The 22,206-nt window shown below is 31.3% G+C and overlaps 10 protein-coding genes across 10 annotated transcripts; 5 read left to right on the top strand and 5 right to left on the bottom strand.

Annotated features, from left to right (window-relative positions):
• Nucleotides 1-187: 187 nt before the first annotated feature.
• On the bottom strand, nucleotides 188-1,348 carry PPL_11093 (uncharacterized protein; the record flags this gene model as incomplete). The annotated part of the gene is made up of 5 exons (XM_020581852.1): nucleotides 188-235; nucleotides 280-323; nucleotides 499-1,026; nucleotides 1,081-1,245; nucleotides 1,306-1,348. 5 exons carry the CDS (start codon nucleotides 1,346-1,348, stop codon nucleotides 188-190), a joined length of 828 nt encoding a protein of 275 aa, XP_020427722.1.
• A 249-nt stretch (nucleotides 1,349-1,597) lies between these two features.
• On the bottom strand, nucleotides 1,598-3,132 carry DD8-14 (uncharacterized protein; the record flags this gene model as incomplete). The annotated part of the gene is made up of 2 exons (XM_020581851.1): nucleotides 1,598-2,781; nucleotides 3,069-3,132. The coding sequence occupies 2 exons, from the start codon at nucleotides 3,130-3,132 to the stop codon at nucleotides 1,598-1,600; spliced, it is 1,248 nt and encodes a 415-aa protein (XP_020427721.1).
• Nucleotides 3,133-3,743: 611 nt separating this feature from the next.
• Nucleotides 3,744-7,283, top strand: PPL_11091 (uncharacterized protein; the record flags this gene model as incomplete). The annotated part of the gene is made up of 2 exons (XM_020581850.1): nucleotides 3,744-3,795; nucleotides 3,859-7,283. The coding sequence occupies 2 exons, from the start codon at nucleotides 3,744-3,746 to the stop codon at nucleotides 7,281-7,283; spliced, it is 3,477 nt and encodes a 1,158-aa protein (XP_020427720.1).
• An 850-nt stretch (nucleotides 7,284-8,133) lies between these two features.
• On the top strand, nucleotides 8,134-9,362 carry PPL_11090 (actin; the record flags this gene model as incomplete). Its single annotated transcript, XM_020581849.1, has 2 exons — nucleotides 8,134-8,172; nucleotides 8,271-9,362. The coding sequence occupies 2 exons, from the start codon at nucleotides 8,134-8,136 to the stop codon at nucleotides 9,360-9,362; spliced, it is 1,131 nt and encodes a 376-aa protein (XP_020427719.1).
• A 406-nt stretch (nucleotides 9,363-9,768) lies between these two features.
• Nucleotides 9,769-10,094, top strand: PPL_11089 (uncharacterized protein; the record flags this gene model as incomplete). The annotated part of the gene is made up of 2 exons (XM_020581848.1): nucleotides 9,769-9,804; nucleotides 9,885-10,094. The coding sequence occupies 2 exons, from the start codon at nucleotides 9,769-9,771 to the stop codon at nucleotides 10,092-10,094; spliced, it is 246 nt and encodes an 81-aa protein (XP_020427718.1).
• Nucleotides 10,095-10,190: 96 nt separating this feature from the next.
• On the top strand, nucleotides 10,191-13,111 carry PPL_11088 (actin; the record flags this gene model as incomplete). The annotated part of the gene is made up of 3 exons (XM_020581847.1): nucleotides 10,191-10,460; nucleotides 10,548-10,915; nucleotides 11,311-13,111. 3 exons carry the CDS (start codon nucleotides 10,191-10,193, stop codon nucleotides 13,109-13,111), a joined length of 2,439 nt encoding a protein of 812 aa, XP_020427717.1.
• Nucleotides 13,112-13,197: 86 nt separating this feature from the next.
• PPL_11087 (phosphoesterase) lies at nucleotides 13,198-14,543 on the bottom strand (the record flags this gene model as incomplete). Its single annotated transcript, XM_020581846.1, has 5 exons — nucleotides 13,198-13,380; nucleotides 13,456-13,646; nucleotides 13,724-13,956; nucleotides 14,023-14,281; nucleotides 14,387-14,543. The coding sequence occupies 5 exons, from the start codon at nucleotides 14,541-14,543 to the stop codon at nucleotides 13,198-13,200; spliced, it is 1,023 nt and encodes a 340-aa protein (XP_020427716.1).
• A 2,174-nt stretch (nucleotides 14,544-16,717) lies between these two features.
• On the top strand, nucleotides 16,718-16,912 carry PPL_11086 (uncharacterized protein; the record flags this gene model as incomplete). The annotated part of the gene is made up of 1 exon (XM_020581845.1): nucleotides 16,718-16,912. One exon carries the CDS (start codon nucleotides 16,718-16,720, stop codon nucleotides 16,910-16,912), a length of 195 nt encoding a protein of 64 aa, XP_020427715.1.
• A 277-nt stretch (nucleotides 16,913-17,189) lies between these two features.
• pakC (p21-activated protein kinase) lies at nucleotides 17,190-20,075 on the bottom strand (the record flags this gene model as incomplete). Its single annotated transcript, XM_020581844.1, has 4 exons — nucleotides 17,190-18,052; nucleotides 18,138-18,312; nucleotides 18,399-18,785; nucleotides 20,028-20,075. 4 exons carry the CDS (start codon nucleotides 20,073-20,075, stop codon nucleotides 17,190-17,192), a joined length of 1,473 nt encoding a protein of 490 aa, XP_020427714.1.
• Nucleotides 20,076-20,173: 98 nt separating this feature from the next.
• PPL_11084 (uncharacterized protein) lies at nucleotides 20,174-20,737 on the bottom strand (the record flags this gene model as incomplete). The annotated part of the gene is made up of 1 exon (XM_020581843.1): nucleotides 20,174-20,737. One exon carries the CDS (start codon nucleotides 20,735-20,737, stop codon nucleotides 20,174-20,176), a length of 564 nt encoding a protein of 187 aa, XP_020427713.1.
• Nucleotides 20,738-22,206: the final 1,469 nt, after the last annotated feature.

Here is a 22,206-nt window from a genome sequence, read left to right as displayed (position 1 = left end):
GGAATATTCGATCTGGTACCAATTAATTTGATAAAAACTTGAGTTTTCTATGGAAGATTGTTTTTCAGTTGTGGGTTATTATCAAACGTGGTTGTAAATGTAATATCTTTTTTGAATGTTCATATTCTATATAGTAATTAGAAAGACTAATGAAAATATAATTTAACCAACGACTGTTCAAACAAATCTAAAGATATGAAATACAATCAGTTAAAACATGAGTATTCAAGTTTTTCTATTTTAAATATATTATAATTTAAAATAGATTATTATAATAACAAAGAGTAAATTACTTAATTTTTGTGCATGTTCATTTTGTTCAACTATATTTATATATATATAATATGTAGTTCTTTTTATAATTATTTTCTATTTCTTTTATATAATATACCACATACATATGTTTTTTTTTTAATAGATTTGAAAACTGAAGAGTCATTAATTTGTTAAATATATAAAAAGAATAATATTAAATTTACCACTTTTTGACTTTATTACCAATTCTTGTAGAATTGCTAATCAATTCATCTGAGTAGCGTTCTTTAAACCCACTGTTCGTTTCTCTGTTTCTAAGGATTTCATTAAAGTATTTAGTTGATAATGGATTCATTGAGCTAATGACACCAATGATATCTCCTATGGTTTCCATAGAGTTATTCCAATCGACAGTTCTCTGTCTCTGTGCTTTAACAGTTATACCTTTAAAATCCGGTCCAAATGCTGAGTTTTGCATTGTATATATCAGCTCTGGTTTGATAGTAGGCAGTCCAAAGTTCTCAATTTGTACGTTTGGTTCTAAACAATTGGTGTATACAACTATTACATTGTTTGCAAATACTTGAGACGGCAGACTGTCTTTTATAGTTTGAAAAACGTATTTCATATGCTCGGTCATTCTCGAATCACTGCCATTGATAACTATAATTACACAAGTAATATCTTGTTGTTCTACTACCGTATTCAACATCTGGGTGGAATTGAATCGATCATACTCTACGCCTCTGGTATCACCGAAACCCGGTGTATCTATAAACACAAATCGACTCTCTCCGACATCCAATTTAAAAGGATATGACGTACAATTGATTGTTTGTGTTTCACCTGTATTATTACTCTGATTTTCATTCGATTGTATAGCTCTCATTGCATTCTGTTGATGATATTGATTGGGTATAACAACTGCAAAGTCATTCAATTCACAGCGAAACACATAATTCGCAATCGTATTTATAAATATAGATTTACCTAATTTTAAACAATATCTTAGTGTAAGTATGTTTATAAAGAAATTTATATTAAACATACCAGAACCTGTCTTTCCAATAAGTAAAATATTATGATTTTTCATAGTTATATCTATCTATTAATAACTATAAAATAAATAAAAAAAATTATAAAAAAATCAATTCTTAAAAATTAAAATAAAACGTTACTATGATAAAAAAAGGAACCATCTAAATTTAATTCAATTTATAAATATTTTGTTATCTATTATTATTAGTATTTTCGTGAGATAAAAAAAATCTTATTTGTGGTAATCGTTTGTTTTTTAGTTATATTTAAAATTTACAAATATTTATTTATTTTTTACAATTATTTATTCCTTTTTTTCGCCAATAGGTTTTTTGTAAAGTTCTTTGATTTCAACGATCTTGTCTTTCAATTGCTTGACTTTCTTTTCGAAATCCTCACGGATGTTTTCGTTGGTAATGGTTTCCTTGGACTTCTCTTCGATTTGTTTGAGACGCTTGTCGATTTCATTCAAGTTGTAACCAGAGCAGACACCTTTTACTTTGATGACGGCAACTCTGAGACTATCGACTTTTTGTTCAATGTTGTTCGAGATCTTTTCTACTTGGTCAGCAGTGGTTGCCAATTCGTCTTTGGAATTCTGGTATGCTGACAGCCCGTCGATCTCACCATTGAGTGTGATAACCTTCTTCTTTGTCGATGCCACCACGACAGAGGTATCTTTCTGTTTCATCTCTTCAAGCAAATAGGCGAGTGTTCTCTCCTTTTCCACCAACTTCTTTCTCAAATGGTAATGGTTCTTTGCTTTACATCCACACTTCTTACACTTGCCCAGCAAGGTGATCGAAGAGCATAAACGATTATAAGTGGTATTCAACTTACAACCATAGTTGCACACCTTATTACAGAGCATACAAATTAGATTTGGATCTTCGGTTGGCTCGAACTCCATTCTTTTGATGAGTTGACTACCTTGGTTCTCGACTGATCCTCTGTTTCTATCCAGAACTTTCTTTACTTTCAGACTATCGATGATATAGTTGATGATTTCATGTAGGACTTGGGCAATGGTTTCACGAGCACTGGCAATCTCCGAGAACGATTTGGTTGATTTCGGATGGAAATGGGAGATCACTTCAATGATTTCATCGACAGTCTCCATTGAATTGTTCCAATCTGTTACTCTCTGCTTTTGAGCTCTGGCTGCAATTTTGTTATATTCTTGTCCAAAAGCAGAGTTTTGCATGGTAAAGTTTCTTCCTTCTTTCTCAACACCTGGGATCTCCAGTGACTCTATGGAGAAGTTTGGCTCTACACAGTTGGTAAATACGACCAATGTATTCTCAAAGAGGTCATCCGGCAGGTTACTTCGGAGACAACTGATGACATATTTCAAATCTTCGGTCAAACGAGCATCGGAACCATTGATTACCAAGACAACACTGGAAAGATTAGCCTGTGGAATGACGGTCTCAAGGATGTTGGTAATGTTGTCATCATCCTGCATGACACCTCTTGTATCACCAAAACCTGGTGTATCAATAAATTTGTAGCTCTCTCGATTGTTTGTGAATGGGTAGACGGAACACTTGTTGGTTTGACTTTGACCGGGATTCTGGGAGTTGTTTTCTGTTGGTTTGATATGGGTCATTTCATTTTGTTTATGGTAAGCAGTTGGAATTACAATCTTTAAGTTCTGGACACCACCTTTCAAGAATTTATTGGCAACAGTATTTATAAATGTTGATTTTCCTTTATTTTAGGACATGAGCATTATTAATAATTTGACTTTATTTTTTCTTTATATATTTACATACCGGAACCAGTTTTTCCTACCAATAAAATATTATGGTCATTACTTTTTGGCTTTAGAAAATTCATTTTTTATTTAAAGAAGTGTATATTTATAAATACAAATAAAAAATTGATAGACAAATTATATTTATTTTGATGTTTTAAAATGATTATAAATAAGTAAAGAAAGAGCTAGTCAGTTGAAGAAAGAATTTTAAATTTTAAGAGTGACAGTTTCAACGATTGAGAAAAGAATCTTAAAGGTACAACTATTTTTATTTTTAATCAAATTTAGTGAATTTTGATCAATTATTGCGGGCACACTGATATAAAAAAAGTTGAAAAAATTACTTGAACCTAATCATAGACTCAAGATATTATTCTTGTCATCTCCGTGTGATAAAAATAAATTTTTGTGGTGGTTTTTCGATTTTCGGTGAGGATGAAAAATCATTTCATCAAAACAAAAAGGTAAAACAAGGTTCAACCCTACACTAGTTTGAGACAAAATTATTGTTGAAAAATAAAGAAACATTGATTTTTGAAAATTTAAAATTTCATAAACAAAATTAAATAAATAAACTTAGATTTTTCATTTGTTTTTTATTTAATTTTTTAGATTATATATATTATATTTTTAAAAAAAATTGTACAAATTTATTTAATAATAATTATTATTATATATTTATTTTATAAAAATGATAGAGAATACTAATAAAGTATTTTTAGTTATAGGTGAAACTGGTTCAGGTAAATTATGATAGAAATTAATTATTTCTTAAACAATTATTAACACCAAAATATTTTTTAAAGGAAAGTCAACTTTTATTAATACAATCGGAAATTACTTTAATGGAGGTAGTTTAGAAAACTTAAAAGTTTTCATCCCCAATGAATTGTATGCTCAGAATTGTAGTACAGAATTAGTTCCTTCTGAGGTGCCAATTAGTCAAGGTAGATCAACTAAACATTTTCAGATTTACACGTTCTTTGATAAGGATGGCAGTCAAAATCTTAGCTTTATTGACACTCCCGGATTTGGAAGTTTACTGATGCCCAACAATGCTCTCCAACAAGTGATTTTGGATGCTGTTCGTACTCATGAACGTGACTTGTGTGGAATCATCTACATCTTTAGTAGTACATTGGATAGAGGTAACAAGATCATTCCAAATATGGTATCTTTCCTAAAGAACTCCTTGCCAGAGTATCTCCATATCAACTCTCTTCATATCTATACCAAATCCTATGAGACTGTTAATGATTTCCGTCAACTCGGTATTCAAAGCAAGACTCCATCCAATATCAATATGCAAAACTCTGCATTCCACGGAAAAGGTTCTAAATCAGACTGGAAGAATTCAATGGAGATCATTTCCGAAGAGATCTTGCCTGTTCTCAGAGATATTAAAAAACCCAACAAAATCATAAAAGAGACATCAATGCTCTCTGTAAGCTCCAAATACAATTCAATTTCATCCAATCAGTTTAGAACACTAATTCAAACATGCCTTTCTGAATCCTATGACCCAAACACCAAGATACTCCTTCTTGCAGATATCACTCTTAGACTTTCAACAGTTAAATCGATCTTAGAACAGAAATATATGAATGGAGTCATCAGTTGTATCTATTTGTTTGCTTTTGAAAAGATGATTTTTGATGTCGATAAATTTTCTTTGCCATCAAAGAATGTAATTGTGCTCACACCTGATCATGACAATTCACTTGGATCAAGCTTTGGTATTGTGGTTACTCCTATCTTTTATTTGGTTGACAGTGAAACAAAGACCAAATCAGACTTTATATTTCAGAATCTCTATACTCCCAAGCCCGAAAGTTCACTCTATCCTTTTGTTTTGTTGAAGAATACTTTTACTCCAACTAATTCTGTTGGCTCTGTTTTGGATATGTATTCTTCTGAAGCATTTAAACTAAGAGATTATATTGGTGAACCTATTGTAACTCATCGTTTCATCAATTCATTCTACACTGGTCTCTTTAATTCATTGAAATTGGAAAACGGATATACTCTCGATTCAATGTTCAAAAGGTATAAAGAGATTGATACTAATCAGTTGGTTGATAATCCAAGCTCGATGGTAGAATCATACACTGTATTCTATGATTTTATTAACGTGTTCCAAATGTCTAAGAGTATTCCATCGAATGATCAAAAGATTTCTTTGCTCTATTCTTGCACTCAGAGTAAAATTACACAACTTCAATCTTTTATCAAACCACCTCCACCTATCAACAATATCAAACTTTTCATGGATGAAGTAGTTGCCAGTGGAATGAAAGATATTCAAGAAGCTGAACATCAAAGAATGGTTTCTCTTTGTAAGAATGAATATGAAGGATCTTTGAAGGAGAAGATTGCAGAGTGTAGAGATTATCTTGAAAGAATCAATTTATTGATCAACAATTCATCAAGTTCATTTACGGATACCATTTCTTCAGTTAAAGATGAAATCAATTCAATGATTAAATCTTCAAAGAAAGACATTGAAAAACTGGAACAATCCAAAAAGAAATGTAAATTCAATCTTTTCAAATCAAGTGTCTTGATTGGTTTAAATTTGGTGTTGTTTGCAGGTTGCAATGTCATTCCTTTTGGTAGATCAGGTATCACTCTCATTGAAAAGTCAATGAATTTCATTCAAGATCCAAACATGAAGGAAATGGGAAATGTCCTTAAAGTCTTGGAGAAGATCGATGTTGAAGCTGATCCAATCAGGAAGAAAATATTAAATATAGAAGATAAGAAAGAAGAGAAAAAGGAAGGTGCAAAAGACGGTAAAGATGATGGAAAAGGAAAAGATAAAGTAAAAGATGATAAAAATGGAAAGGAGGGTTCAAAGGATAAAGGAAAAGAAGGAGAGGAACCAAAAGAAAAATCATCAATTAAGAAGGTTCAAGGTCATCTCAAGAATATCATGCCTATTTTTGAACAAGTTGAACAAATGGTTAAGAATTGGAATGAAATGGAAAAGATTGTTGAAAAGATAGATAAACTTAAAGAAGCTATTGAAAAACTAACTGCTACAATCGAGCAAACTCTTCCAAAGTTCTCAGAGAACCTCATGAAAGTACTTAGTCAGTTGAGTCAGAGACAAAAGGAACTTTCCAATTCATCAGCAACCTCAAGAAAGTATCAAGTGATTGAATTATCTGAGCGATACAAACAGAATCTCAAGTACATTGGAGAAGTACTAAAATTCTTACCAAACAAAGAAGGTTATGAAAGTTTTGTTCAGATCTTTGAGGAGTTGAAATTGTATCTAAATGTCTCTATGGATATCAATGACAAGATCGAAGACTATAAAGATCACATCCAAATGATTGGATACATGGCAAACATTTCAACTAAATCACCTTCATTAGCAAATGATCAACTGAGTCTGGAGCTTATCACTCAGACCAAGTTGCATTTGGTCATGGAGAAATATCATCAAGGCACCAAAGGATTCCTACAATGTATGTTCCCATTCGGTTTGGAGGTGATCTCTGCTTTCCAATATTCCAATAATTACTCTTCTCAAGGACAAGGTATCATCCAGGCAATGAAAGATGATATCAAATCGATCCAGAAATACATTAATATTGGTCTAAGTCAAATCAACAGAAACATCACAGACAATGTATTGAAACGTCAATTCGATAGTAATACACCATTCTACAAATGGACCAAAGCAAATCATAAAGGATTTATCAATAGAATACAAGTGTTGTTTGCTGGCGAAGCCGTCACTTTCTATGCGGATATCGATAGAGTTCCACAAATGTATTCAGCAACTAAATTCCAAACTATCAAGCTACACATCGGTCATCCAGATCCAAAAGTAAACGAAACAATACAGAAATCGATATCTCAACTGTTCTTTGAGCTAACTCATTCTGGAAAATCGTACTACCAGTTCAATCAAACGAAATTCCTGATGGTCAATGATTACTGTACATTTAAATATCAATTGTCATCGAATGACAAGGTTTTGGTGATGAACAGTACCATGGAACTTCTTGCTCAGAGCGAACCTATTCTTAGTCCATACACATACTGGACATTCAAAATTAGAGGTATCAAAGAACACCTTGGCCGATTGCTCGGTCCCAACGATTTTATAAACTTGGAACTTTCATTGATTGGATTGGGTCAGTTTGTAGATAGTGAGAAATATGTTTATGATAAAACAAACTTTGATAAACTTTATTCAAATTATATTGTAATAGAATAAATAATTCATTTCAACAACATACTTATTTTATTTATTTTTTTTTAATTATGTCCTTATATTTAAATATTAAAAAGTTTTTTCATTAGATATGAATATGTGAAAAGATTTTTTTTTCTGATTAGATTTATAAATCAGATGAAATAAAAACACCTCCATCTCGATTTAAAAATATAATCATAACCCAAATTTTGTAGTTTGGACAACTTTGGTTGTTTTAAGAGCAAAAGAAAAAAATATTTTTGTAAAGATGTCTATATCAGAGAGAAATTAAATTTGATACTCTAAAAAATATTTTTATCTGATATTTAAAATATATACTTAACAATCAAATAAAATAATGTTAAAACCTTGGTAATCTTAGTTTATATAATTTATTTTTATAATTTTAATTAGTTTGTCATTAATAATAATTGTAGTAAAGATAGGAAATAAGAGAACTCTCCTATAATCTAGTATAGTAAGGTTATATTGCTAAGATTTAAAAAAAAAAGTCATTCTTTTTATCTATAGACATAATCTTTGTCATTTCTAAGAAAATTCAAAAAAATTAAAATAAAATTTAAAAAATTTGAAAACCTGTCCACATATTATTGTGAGATGGGAAAGTTGTGATACAAATTTGGGTTTTTTGGATTGACGCATTGTCATTCTATTCCAACTCCTTTATCAAAGCTACTTCTTTTTCTGACTATACTTCAAAAATTATCTGAATTTTATATAATTTTTTAAAGTTGGAAATATGAAAAAAATTTAAATAATGAAAGAAAATATAAATAATGTTCCTGAGATTAATTAAATTTCATTCATTCAATAATATTCTAATTAATCAAATATATAAAATAAATAAACAATGGAAGGAGAAGACGTTCAAGCTTTGGTAATTGATAATGTATGTCTCATAAATTCTACTCTTTAGTTGAAAAATAAAATAATTTTCAACAATTAATCAAAAAAATGTTATTTTAAATTATTAAATTGAATTAATAGGGTTCAGGTATGTGTAAGGCTGGTTTCGCAGGAGATGATGCTCCACGTGCTGTATTCCCTTCGATCGTTGGTCGTCCAAGACATACTGGTGTCATGGTTGGTATGGGTCAAAAGGACTCCTACGTTGGAGATGAAGCTCAATCAAAGAGAGGTATCTTAACCCTCAAATACCCAATTGAACATGGTATCGTCACCAATTGGGATGATATGGAGAAGATATGGCATCACACTTTCTACAATGAACTCCGTGTTGCGCCAGAGGAACACCCAGTTCTTTTGACTGAGGCTCCACTCAATCCAAAAGCCAATCGTGAGAAGATGACTCAAATCATGTTTGAGACTTTCAACACCCCAGCCATGTACGTCTCAATTCAAGCGGTACTTTCACTCTATGCATCTGGTCGTACCAAAGGTATCGTCATGGACTCTGGTGATGGTGTCTCCCACACTGTCCCAATCTACGAAGGTTATGCCCTCCCACATGCTATCCTCCGTCTCGATCTTGCTGGTCGTGATCTCACTGACTATATGATGAAGATCTTGACTGAACGTGGTTATTCATTCACCACCACCGCCGAACGTGAAATTGTCCGTGACATCAAGGAAAAGCTCGCCTACGTTGCCCTTGACTTCGAAAACGAAATGCAAACTGCTGCCTCCTCATCAGCCCTTGAGAAATCATACGAATTGCCAGACGGTCAAGTCATTACCATCGGTAATGAACGTTTCCGTTGCCCAGAGGCTCTCTTCCAACCATCCTTCTTGGGTATGGAATCTGCTGGTATCCACGAGACCACCTACAACTCCATCATGAAGTGTGATGTTGATATCCGTAAGGACTTGTACTGTAACGTCGTCCTTTCTGGTGGTACCACTATGTTCCCAGGTATTGCTGATCGTATGCAAAAGGAATTGACCGCTTTAGCTCCATCGACCATGAAGATCAGGATCATCGCACCACCCGAACGTAAATACTCTGTCTGGATTGGTGGTTCCATCTTGGTATCACTCGCCACTTTCCAACAAATGTGGATCTCCAAGGAGGAATATGATGAATCTGGTCCTGCGATTGTCCACAGAAAGTGTTTCTAAACATTTAAATAACCTATTTTCCACTATTAAATTTTTAATAAATATTTCAATAGTTGATTTTATCCAGCTGGTTTTTAATTGTAGAGAAAAAATATAAAATCTTTTTTTTTATCTTGTTAACAAATCATATTTTGTTTTTAATAATGAATAATATTATAAAAAGGATGATTATAATTATGAAATAGGGAGGAGTGTTATTAATCTACTAACTATTGTAAACTTCTATTTTTTAATTTTTGTTTTTTTGAAAGTACATATATTATTGTTAATATTTAATTGTTTTTATTTGGAAATTTTTTGTAAAAATCTGAAAAACTTCGGTTTACATGTAAAAACAACATGTATACTGAAGGGTTTAGAGTTAATAGCATAACCCCTTTTGATTTCTTTAACGAATTAAATAATAATGGAAGAAACAAATGAAGTTTTGATAATTGATAATGTATGTATTATAATTTTTATTTTTAAAAAATATATGATTATTTACATCTAAAAAATGTTAATTCTTATAAAAACAAATAGGGTTCAGGTGTGAGTAGGGCTGGTTTCGCAGGAGAAGATCTCCCACGTGTTGTGTTCCCATCAATCGTTGGTCTTCCAAGAGACATTGGTACTTGTAATAAGGATTTCTACTTTGGAGATGAAGCTCAATCAAAGAGAGGTATCTTGAACATCTCCTATCCAATTGAACATGGTATCGTCACCAATTGGGATGATATGGAGAAGATCTAGAATCACACTTTCTACAATGAACTCTATGTTGACCCAAAGGAACACCCAGTTCTCTTGACTGAGTCGCCACTCAATCCAAAGTCCAATCGTGAGAAGATGACTCAAATCATGTTTGAGACCTTCAACACTCCTGCCCTGTACCTCGCGATTCAAGCGGTACTTTCACTCTATTCATCTGATCTTACCACCGTTATCGTTGTAGACTCTGGTTATGATGCCACTCACATTGTTCCTGTCTATGATGGTTATTCTCTTCAACACGCTATCTTCCGTCTCGATCTTGCAGGTCGTGATCTCACTGACTATATGATGAAGCTCTTGATTGAACGTGATTACTCAATCACAACCACCACTACAGCCAATGGAGTGAAATAATTAGTGACATCAAAGAGAAACTTGGCTAAGTCGCCATGGATTTTGAAAACGAAATGCAAACTGCTTCATCAAAACTAGAGAAATGAAAGTTTCCGTTGCCCAGAAGTTCTCTTCCAACCATCTATACTGGGTATCGATGCTTCTGGTATCCATATAACCACTTACAACTCGATCATGAAGTGCGATGTTGATATCCGTAAGAATTTGTACCGTTCTATTGTACTATATGGTGGTTCTACTTTGTTTCCAGGTTTTGTTGAACGTATAAGAAAGGAAATGGTTTCTCTTGCTCCACCAAGCGCTGAACCCAGGATCATCGCTTCACCCGAACGTAAATACTCTGCGTGGATTGGTGGTTCCATCTTGGCATCACTCGCCACTTTCCAACAAATGTGGATCTCCAAGGAGGAATACGATGAATCTGGTCCTGCGATTGTCAACAGAAAGTGTTTCTAAATATTTTAATAACCTTTTTTTCACAAATTATCATATTAAATGTATCCAAAAAGTCAACTTTTGATTTTATCCAGTTGGTTTTTAATTGTATAAAAAAAATACTATATTATTGTTTCAATGCATATTATTATCACGTAGCAAACATCTTTTGTTTTAATAAACAAGATAATATGATAATCAATCGAGTAAAAAACAAGATTTCTTTTTTTCTTTTTTTTTGATCAAATATCTCATATTTTATTTATTTTCAAAACAATACATTAAATGTAGATAGATTGATAGATAGATAGATAGATTGATAAATGGAAAAAGAAGTAGATATAAGAAATACTATTCTTTTTAAAAAGATAATTAAATCAGTGTATATTAGTAAACTTATATTCAGATCGGTTAGAGAGATTCATGATGTTGCTTTAATGAGAAATTCATTAAGATGTGATTGGCAAGATCTCGCTTGCTTTCCAGAGGAGTTGATTCGATATAAGTGCTTCGATAGATATAAGAGCGTGTTAAACTATTTGATTGTCAATCAAACATCGATTGAACAGAGACTATTCGATGACTATATCGATGCCTATATTCAATCACTCTCAACAGCAGCAACCCAAGGCAATACAGATTTAATAGAGTTTGTGTATTCCAAGGATCTAAAACGATCGGATATCGATTATAAAGCACTCTACGATGCCGCTATTAAATATGGCCATTTGGCAACCATTGAATTTCTTCATGCCACAAAGAAGGATGTGTTCGGCATGGTATCTGTTTCGTCTATGGATGCTGCTGCAAACAATGGTCACTTCTCAATAGTAAAGTTTTTACACCACAACCGAACGGAAGCTTGTACAAAGATAACGATGGATTCCGCCTGTAAATGGGACGACTTTGAGATGTTGAAATGGATCCACGTCAATCGCACGGAAGGTTGTTCAGAAAAAGCAATGTTCTACGCATCGTTGAAAGGAAACTTAAAAATTATTCAATGGATGCACGAGAATCGTACGGAACGGTGTAGTCCTGCCGCAATGGACATTGCCAGAAATCTAGAAATCACCAAGTTTTTTCATCAGTTTCGAAGTGAAGGCTGCACCACCCAAGCAATTAGCAATGCCGCAGGTCGTGGCGATATAGAAGCGATGCGGTTTCTCTATGAGAATAGAACGGAAGGTGTAACTCGCTCAACGCTAGACATAGCTGTACAGAATGGAAATATGGAGATAGTAAAGTTTATTGTAGAAGCTGGTTTAGTTAAGACCGATAACTACACGCTGTCGATTGCATTGGGAACAGGCAACTTGGAAATGATAAAATACCTACATTACAGCGGAACTTGCGATGCCGCTCCGATGGATCATGAAATCGATTGTGTCGTTAGATCCAAGTCGAATCTCGAGGTAATCGAATTCCTACACCATGTACGGCGCTCTACTGCCACCACCATGTCGATGGATCTTGCAGCTTCCTATGGAAATCTACAAACGCTGAAATTCCTTCATGAAAACCGAACGGAAGGATGCACAAAAGCCGCATTTCTACATGCTGCAACTCGTGGAAACATAGATGTTTTGCAATTCCTCGTTGAGAATCGGAGCGCTCAATGTCCAGAGGATATAATGGACGAAACTGCAAGAGCCGGACAATTCGAAGCGTTTAAATACCTTCATTTCAACGCGAATGTAATTTGTACTTCCGATGCCATGGATTATTTCGCTCAATTTCCAAGCACTGAACCTCTTGAATGGATCATGAGGAATAGAGTGGAAGGCTGCTCTTCGAATACCTATTCAAATGCATTCCGATGTAACCAACTAGAGAATATAAAATGGCTTAAAGAGAATACCGGTGTTTCACTTCCCAATAATTCGATCGATATTGCAGTTGGATTCAATTCAAAATTGGAAATAATTAAATGGATACATGAAAACGGTGGAACTGGGACAACAGGATCAATAGATCAAGCGGCATTAAATGGAAATCTACCAATCATTGAATATCTACGTTCAAATAGATACAATTGCACTATAAAAGCAATAGAGAAAGCTTACGAGAAAAGACATCTCCAGGTGATCAAGTACATATCTGGTAAAACAATAGGGATGAAGATACCTATATACTATGCTCATAGAAATTCATTATTACGTTGTTATTTACCAAGATTAAATATCGTTAAACAATATAATTTATAAATAATCAAAATAAAATGGATTGTATTGTTTCTTATTTGTATTTTTTTTTAATTTCAATTTTATTATTATTATTATTAGTGTACACTTTACATATGTGTTCCACCAGATGCACTGTTTGAATATTTGACACCCCAATTCCAACGTTGGAAACAGAACGATAGGAAATTGACGGCAAAGAAAACGACATAAGCAAATACTGTGAAAATAATATCGGAATCCATTTTCATTCTTGCTGCTAATCTTTCTTGTGATTCATTATCATCGCTTGTCTATAAATTATTATTAATTAATTGATTGGTAAGTAAACAAACAGAAATAATAACTCTTTATAATATATAACATACTGGTTTGATTGAGAATAATAATAATTGATCGTCCTCTTCAGATTGGATATTAAGATCTGGATTTGACATTGAATTGTAACTTCTCTTTAATATCTTCCATCCGGCGAATGGAGTCTTTCCAATTCTAAAGAGATAGAGTAAAACTAAAAATTGGAATGAAACTCCCCAAATGAACCAAACAAACAAATTATCTAAAATTTAAAAAAGATCAAATGTCAATAATGATCCACCAATCTCTAATAATAATAATAATAAATTTTTTACATACTTGGATCGTTTGATGCATATACTAAATCTGGGTCAACCAAGATGGCGACAGCAGATAATACCCATTGGGCAAAGATATCGAATACCAAAACCCATTGTGGAACACGTGTAGAATAGAAATGTAAGAAGAATCCAATGGTTGTACCAGTCATAACCTGTCCAACAGAGTGATATCCGAGAATGGTTCTTTCAAAACAAACACAAATCATTAAAAGAATACCTGAAATTCTTGCACTAAAAAGATTATATTTAATTATTAGTAAATAATAATCTATAATAATATTGATTAAAATAACTTACAAAATTGGATAGAATGGTGCTTTATCAATGAGGAATGCAGCCAAGATACCACCGGCCATTGCATCACCACTTGGCATACCGTAGTAACTTCCGATGTGAGCACCGTTACAGAAACATGGACGACGTTGTCTGAAGATTGCGTACAGACCGACACCCAATACCAATGGGTAGGATGCACGATGCAACATGTGAACGGTTGCGATACGCAGTGAGAGGAACTTGTTCTTGAGAGTTGGGTAGATCGATGGTGTCGCTCCGACTAACAGCATCGCAGGCAAGATAAACAACAACGACGATGTAGTGATTGCTACAGTTCTTGGATTGACAAACTGCATGATGAAACTTGCCATCAGAGGCAACACACTCTCGTCATTCATGAAACAACGATTGAAAAACATATCACCGTTGACATTTGTACAATTGGCTGTATTGGTAGCACTGACAACTCCACCACCACTACCACTCATCGAAATCATAAACAATCCAAATAAAGCTATCAAAGATAACTTATAAAATATCATTTTTGTTTTTCTAGTTGTGTGCAAATGAAATTAAAAAAAAACTGACTAACCTAACTATATAATATATTTATCAATGATTTATTGTTTTTAGAAAACTAAATATAGAATAATAGTGATAATAATATATAAATAATACTATTTTGTAATGACTACAATAACAATTCTATATATATACTTATAATAATGATATATATTAATTATTATTTAATTTTTAAAGTTGTATTTTGAAAAAAAGATATTAAATCTTAAAAAACAATTTTATCTGTCTTTTTCTGGTGGTTGTTTTGTATTTAGTGGTCACCCTGTTTGTTAATAGATTAAATAAATAAATATAATATATTTAACTTTTTTTTTGTCTTACAAGACAATTGTTATCGTTATTCTCTGGTCAACACATTAAAAAAAAAAAATCAAAATTAAGATTAAAAAAAAAAGTTAATCAAAATTGTTTGCAAAAATCTTTCTAAAAATCAAAAAAATTTCCTTTTTTTTCGGCCAGCAAAAAAAAATAAAAATCAAATGATTTTTCATTCGGTATGAAAATATTATTTTTGCAAACAGTTAGTCTTGCACATTTTAAGACAAATAATATTATTTCTAAACAATTGAATTTATTTGAAAAACATAATGATTGAGGATATGATTGAAGAGTGTCAATTCATATATTACAAATCAGGTTGACAATGATTATCAGTTCCTCCAAGAAAGTTATCCCTCATAATATTATTCTTTGAACATTGAAAAAAACACACTTACACTTAAGAATTTATAAATAGAATTAATATGATTCCCCCATAAAATTTATTATTTTTATTTTATACTTATTTTTTTTTTTCATAAACCACTTGACAAAATATATCTATTTTTTTGCCTCCTTTTTCAAGAATTTCTTTTAAACATCTAAAAACCAATTCTATTTTTATTTTTCTTTCAAAAGACACAAAGAATATTCAGTAGCTCGATCGAGTTCCTTACCCATACAACCCCCTACAATCCACACCCTTTTCCTAATTTTTTTTATCATTCTATCTCCTCTCCTTTAAATGAAGATGTATAGAAAACTGAAACCAAACAACAATTATTGACTAAAAAGGACCGATCACAGAATTGTTTAATAAATTCAAAATAGATCAATTTTAATTTACTTTTAATATTTTTTTGAATTTAGGGAAGATAAAGATATAAATAAACATATTTATTTTTTGGTATTGCTATTTAAATTTAAAAATTACTACATTCAATAAGTATATAAAAATATTTTAATAATAAATAATAAAATTTAAGAAATGAAAAGCATATTACTACTTATTACTTTACTTTTGATATCATGGTCTTTTGTGACATCGAACGAAGTGGATCCTGATGCTTTTTTAAAACAACAACAAAATTTGGTCGAAAAACTGGATGCCCAACTGAAGGATGAACTCCAAAAACTTTATTCACTGAGTACACCTACTGGACTCAATTCAGGACTACCAACTGGAGGCAATACTAGGCCTTTATCCTATAATGAAATCATAGAGAGAATGAATAAACAAAGGGAAGAAATCCTAAAGAATATAAGATAATTTTTAAAAAAGTAATTTTCAAACACAACTTCTGTAAAACAAATAAAAAAATTTTAAACTGCTCTCAAGAATATAATAAATTACTTCCACTTGATCACTAAATTGTATTTAACTGATTTTCAAAACTAAAATTGATCGATATCCTGTCACTTTATATGGTTGTTGTATCTATTATTATGAATTTTGTAAAAAAACAAATATAAGTGTGAAGATGTTTTTTATAAGTTTAATATGATTCTAAACCTCTCTACCCTTACTAAACCACACTTCACCAATGATCACACCAATAGATTGAAAATAAAAATATAAAAACAAATTGTTCATCTCACATGTCACATTCATTTGAAAATCAATAAATTGTGTTACCAAATTTAAATTATAACTGATACAATAACACCTGATTTTAAATAGGATCAATCATTTATTTGTTTACTACTTTTTTGAAAATAATAAATTCTTTTTCAATTGTTCATTTTTAAACTCACTACAATTTTTTTATTTTTAATATTAGAGATAATCAAATAAATAGAAAATTAAAATTATTTATAAATATTTATATAAAAACAAAGAAAAGAAATAAACTATTTATTAATAGGAAATCAAAATATGGATACAGATGCTCTTCTAAAACAACAACAAGATTTGGCAGCAAAATTAGATGCTCAAATGAAAGCAGGACCCCAACCTTCTGCAAATAGCGTACCAACTGGACCTTGTGTCGGACCACTATCCTATAATGAAGCAATTTCCAGAATGAATAAGAATAAAGAAGATTACGAATACTTAAAGCATCCAAGATAAAATAAACCTATCCAAATTGTATGATTTTATAAAATAAAAAACTTTGTTTATGTTTAGATACAATTATAAATAGTTATCTAGATGGAATTTATTATTTAAATTGAATAACTGTTATTTTCTTGAATCAATTATATTTTCTAAATATTCCTAAACAAAATGTTTGATTATTTTTTAAAACTTTTTTTATTTTGATTTTAATTTGTTAATGTTATAAATATATATATAGTTAAAAATATTTGTTATTTTGAATTTCTTTTTTTTACTTTTTTGTTTTTCTTTATGAGGACTCTCTTGATAATTGAATTAATGGTTTAAATTGAGATCCGTCACAAGCTTTATCCATGAATGGATGTCTGAGGAGTGCGGATGCATCCGGTCTAGTTTGTACATTGATATCGAGACACTTGGCAAAGAAATCGAGGAAGTCTTTGCTCCACTTGGATTGCTCCTTGAGTGGTGGAATACCTTTGGTTGTGATTAAAAAGAGTGCTCTGAGTGGTGGGAAATCCATGTAGGGTGGCTCACCCTCGGCCATCTCCATCATCATGATACCAAGACTCCAGATGTCAACTTTGACACCGTAGTCGTGACCACGAATAAGTTCTGGTGCCATCCAGTAGGGTGTTCCAACGACGGTGTTTCGCTTCTGTTGTTTCTGGGTGAGCTGTGCGGCATATCCGAAATCAGCAATCTTTACCGATCCCTCCGAACCAAGCAGGATGTTGTCCGACTTGATGTCACGGTGTATACGATGCAGACTGTGAATGTATTGGAGTGATTTAAGAGTTTCACGAACGACGTAGGCAATCTGTGGCTCTGTCATCTTGACGTGATCGAACGCCTCGAGAATATCGGTGAGACAACCACCACCCATAAACTCCATGGCTACCCAGAGCTCACGGTCATTAAGAATATAACTGTCCATATAATTTACAATGTTGTCGTGTTGCGATGTCTTCATAATGGCAATCTCTGTAACTAACAACTTGGCATTCTCATTGTTGATCTCAATCTTTTTGATAGCGACACGCTTATTATTCTTTGATGATGTTGCAACAAATACTTCACCTGCTGCACCCTCTCCAATCTTTGTCATATTCTTATAAATCTTTGTTGGATCCTCTTTACTGACCAAATCACCTAATAATAATAATAAATTATTAAAAAAGATAAAATTAATTTTCCAGTCTATGTTTTTTGTTTTCGAAAAATAATAATAACTTACTTAAAGTTTGATTTGATTCATCTGGTAATGGTGAAACTGTACCGCTTGCAGTCTTTTCAGTTGTTCTACCTGCTTGGAATTCCAATACGCTCAACCATTCATTTGGTTTATCCAAAACTTCATCTTTTGATACATTATTTGATTTCAAAATGACTTCCCATTCTTTTGGTAATCCCTATAAATATATTATTATTATATTTTTGAATATTATTAATATGGTTGACAAATAATGTTGACGATGATGAAGATAATGATAATTACAGAGAAACCAGTTGCAGAATTAAAATCAACATGTACTATATGTTTCAAATTGAATGGTGTTCCAACTGTAGAGTATTCCGAACCCTTTTCGACTGCTTTGATCCATTGGTTCATTTCGTCCTGTGAGGTCGCTTGTATGTAAAAGGTTTTGTCGATTCTTGGTGAAACCAACTCGAAACAGTATTGCTTACCGATCGAAGAGTTGACCGATACACGACACATTCTCAATGGAACAACACCGATGGGACGTTGGTCCGATTGCTCCTTAAAGTAAAACAACATATCCTTTTGAATTCTAAACCATCTTTTCTTCCAATTCTTTACGATATGTCCTTGTTTCTTTAGCTCTCCTTCTTTATCTGGTTTATTCCATTGATCTGAATTTACCTATAAGTAAATTATTATTATTGTTTGTGTTAATTATAATCATTTTTACAAATTAAAAAAAATCCCTTTTTTTCTCCTTTTTCTTCTTTGAACAAGTACAAATAAATCAAAAATAGTTTTGCTTACATCTTCTACTGAAATCATTTTCTACAACTTCTAATTATTAACTTTTGATTATATAATATTGAATTTGACCTTGAATAGAATTTGATTTAGTTTGTTTGACTTTACTTTGATTGACTGATAAATCTTTAGATTGATTTAGATTTTTTGAATTTTTTTGTTTTTTCGTTTTATATAATAAAAAAAATATAGATTTTATAATATATAAAAATACAATTAAATAAATAAATATTATATTTTTAGATTAAAGCTTTGTTTTGATGCAATGATTGATTTTGTTGTTGTTTTTTTTTAATATTGTTAATGTGACTGTGTGTCTCTCACTCTAATCCTCAACTTAAATATCATAAAGTAGTAATAAAAGGAAAGGTTAGGAGGTGGTGGTAGTGGGTGTTTGTGATTGATTTAATGGTCTCAATAATAATGGAAGAAATCATTAAACAAAAAAAAATAATGTGATCAAAATAAAATTATTTTAAATTTTTGTTTTTTTTTTTTTTCAGGTATCTGTGTGTGTTTTTTGGGTCTTTTTAGAATCCATTCAACCATTTTCAGTTGATGTGATGTTTTTTTTGGTTTTTGCAAAAAACACAATTTGAGATATTTTTTTTAAAATTTTAAAATTTTTTGTAATAGCGTTTTGATTTGAATGATGGCACACAACTAAGTGTTACAGAAAAGCTGCAGACAACATAACAGTTGACAATTTATTTATCAAAGTAAAATTATGACAAGCCGAACCAACATTATGAATATATTATTTTCGGAGTTTATTTGTTTTCACTATCATTCTTTGTTAAACAATGATATTAAGATTTTGAAAAAGTTTGAATAGATCATATGACCTCCACTATTCGTCGCAACAGTGAAAGAATATTAAAAATAACCAAAATTTTTGATTCTTCTCACACTCCTAACAATACGACATCAAAGTTATCATTCAATTTTGTTTATTTCTTTGAGCAATGAAATGGAATCATTTCTTTGTTTTAACATGATTTATTTGTTTTTATGTAGGTAGTAAAGTCCATATGATCATTTGTGATATATCAACTTTGGAGGTGAAATCAATCATCTACACTCCGTATTCATGAACTGCAACTGATTTGAGTTGTATACTTGATCTATAACTTGTTGATTTCTAGTCTTTAATGTCCAACATAACATTTAAAACAATTCAATACACCAGTGTTCTAACTCATATTTTTGTTATAATTCCTATTATTTATTTTATTTTTACTTATTCATCTTTAAAAAATGAATATTTATTGTTGTTCGTCGTTGTGGTGACTGAAGTAATCGTTACCACCTCCACCTGAAACTGGGAGATTGTTGGCTGGGTCAAGAGTTGGGTTGTATTCAGCGTGACTGCTTTGTGGTCCAGAGGCGGCACCAGTACGACGGAAGTTGTCGTTACCACCACCGGATGGAGCTTGCTTACCGATATCGGTAGTTGGGGTATATTCAGCTTGGCTACTTTGTGGACCAGAAGCGGCACCAGTACGACGGAAGTTGTCGTTACCACCACCGGATGGAGCTTGCTTACCGATATCGGTGGTTGGGGTGTATGTGGAGGTTGAAGATTGTGGACCTGAAGCACTTCCAACACGACGGAAAGTGTCGTTGGTTGAACCGGATGGGGCGGACTTACCGATATCGGTAGTGGCGGTATAAGTGGAAGTTGAAGATTGTGGACCGGAAGCAGCTGTTCCTGGACGACGGTAACCCTCAGAGGTGACTGATGGTGAAGATGGAGCAGCCTTTCCTGGGTCTAACTTTGGCTTATATTCAGAGGTTGAAGATTGTGGACCTGCTAATGTACGTCTCATTTTAGATAAAGCGATTGTTTTGTCTTTTTCAAAGAAAAAATATATATATAAATTTTAAATATACAGAATGTTAATACAACAAATAAATAATTATTATTATTTGGTTTTGGGTTTTTAAAAAGAAATAAAAAGAAAATATTTTAAAATTGATTGAAGAGATATAAATATTTTTTTCAGCAAAAAAAACACCTGAATTTAATAAATCAAAAAACAAAAACAAAAAAAAAAAACTCAACTTCCCACCCATCCTCTTACCCAACTTCTTATTGATTTCATTGAATAAAAATGGGTTGATGAAAATAAAAAATCATTTTTCATATTTTGGTGTGTTTTTATTAATTTTGTCTTATGACAATAATAATAATTAAATTATTTTGTGTTTACAAAAAAAAATAACCAATCATCAATAGTTGGTTAAGAAAAATAATAAAGATATTCATGCCAAACCAATTCAATTAAATCATTTTAAATGAATATTATTTATTAATCGATATTTCTGGAGGCAAAAGTTTACCAAAGTCATCTTAGACATCACTTTTCATATAAAAAGACAAAAAACCTTGAAAGAAAAAAAAATAAATAAAAATAAATATTTTTTATAAATCGATTTAATTATTTAAATTTGTAGACCAAAGAAATAATTGACTTCAATAGTTTGACTCAAATTGAATTGTTTTTATTTTTTGTTAAATTTAAAACCAAAAAGAATTATTGTTCATATCAATAATATTATTTATCATTCAGCAGAATAGTTGGAAACCACCTGAATTTAATCTATGATGTCAAGATTCAATAAATGTGAATTCACTCATTTTTAATTCCACACTCACTATTTTATCCATTCATTCTCCAACTTTAAATAGATAAAAAACAAAACATTATCAAAATCTGTTCACACATCTAGATAGAATGATAATAAATAGCAAATATTTAAATTATCATTTTTTTTTATTTCATAACGTTTTTTGGGGTGTAATGGTTTTTTTGGCAGATTAAAAATAAAAAAAAAACAAGCAATTTTTTTTGGATTTTCGTAAAATATTTTATTTAATTTTGATTTTTATTATTTATTTTTTTTTGAAATTTTTTTTTAGTCACATTAAAAAAAACAAAAAAAAAAAAAAACTCAAAGTCGTTGCAACAACCAGTTATCTTATTAATCTTTATTAGCTAGAAACATTATAATTCTTTTCTTCCAAAAGGTCTAAGAAATATATTTTATTATAACAATTTTTTTATATCTATTCTATTTTAGTTAGTTTCGTTGACACAAAAAAAAAGAGAAAAGAAAAAAAGGAATATTTTAAGAATATAAAATTTATATTATTATTTATTACTTTTTTTTTTCACTTTTTTCTTTTCTTATTAAGGTTTAAATCTACATACATTCAATTCAAATATAATCAATTCAAATTCTTCTTCATAGATTCAAAATTCTACGTTTCTCTATCTTCCTTTAGTTTAGTTTA

This window comes from Heterostelium album (genome assembly GCF_000004825.1).
Source record: "Heterostelium album PN500 unplaced genomic scaffold PPL_contig20, whole genome shotgun sequence".
NCBI classification, from domain to species: domain Eukaryota; phylum Evosea; class Eumycetozoa; order Acytosteliales; family Acytosteliaceae; genus Heterostelium; species Heterostelium album.
The sequence above is the reverse complement of the archived record's forward strand: the minus strand, read 5'-3'. Positions and strand labels throughout refer to the sequence as shown.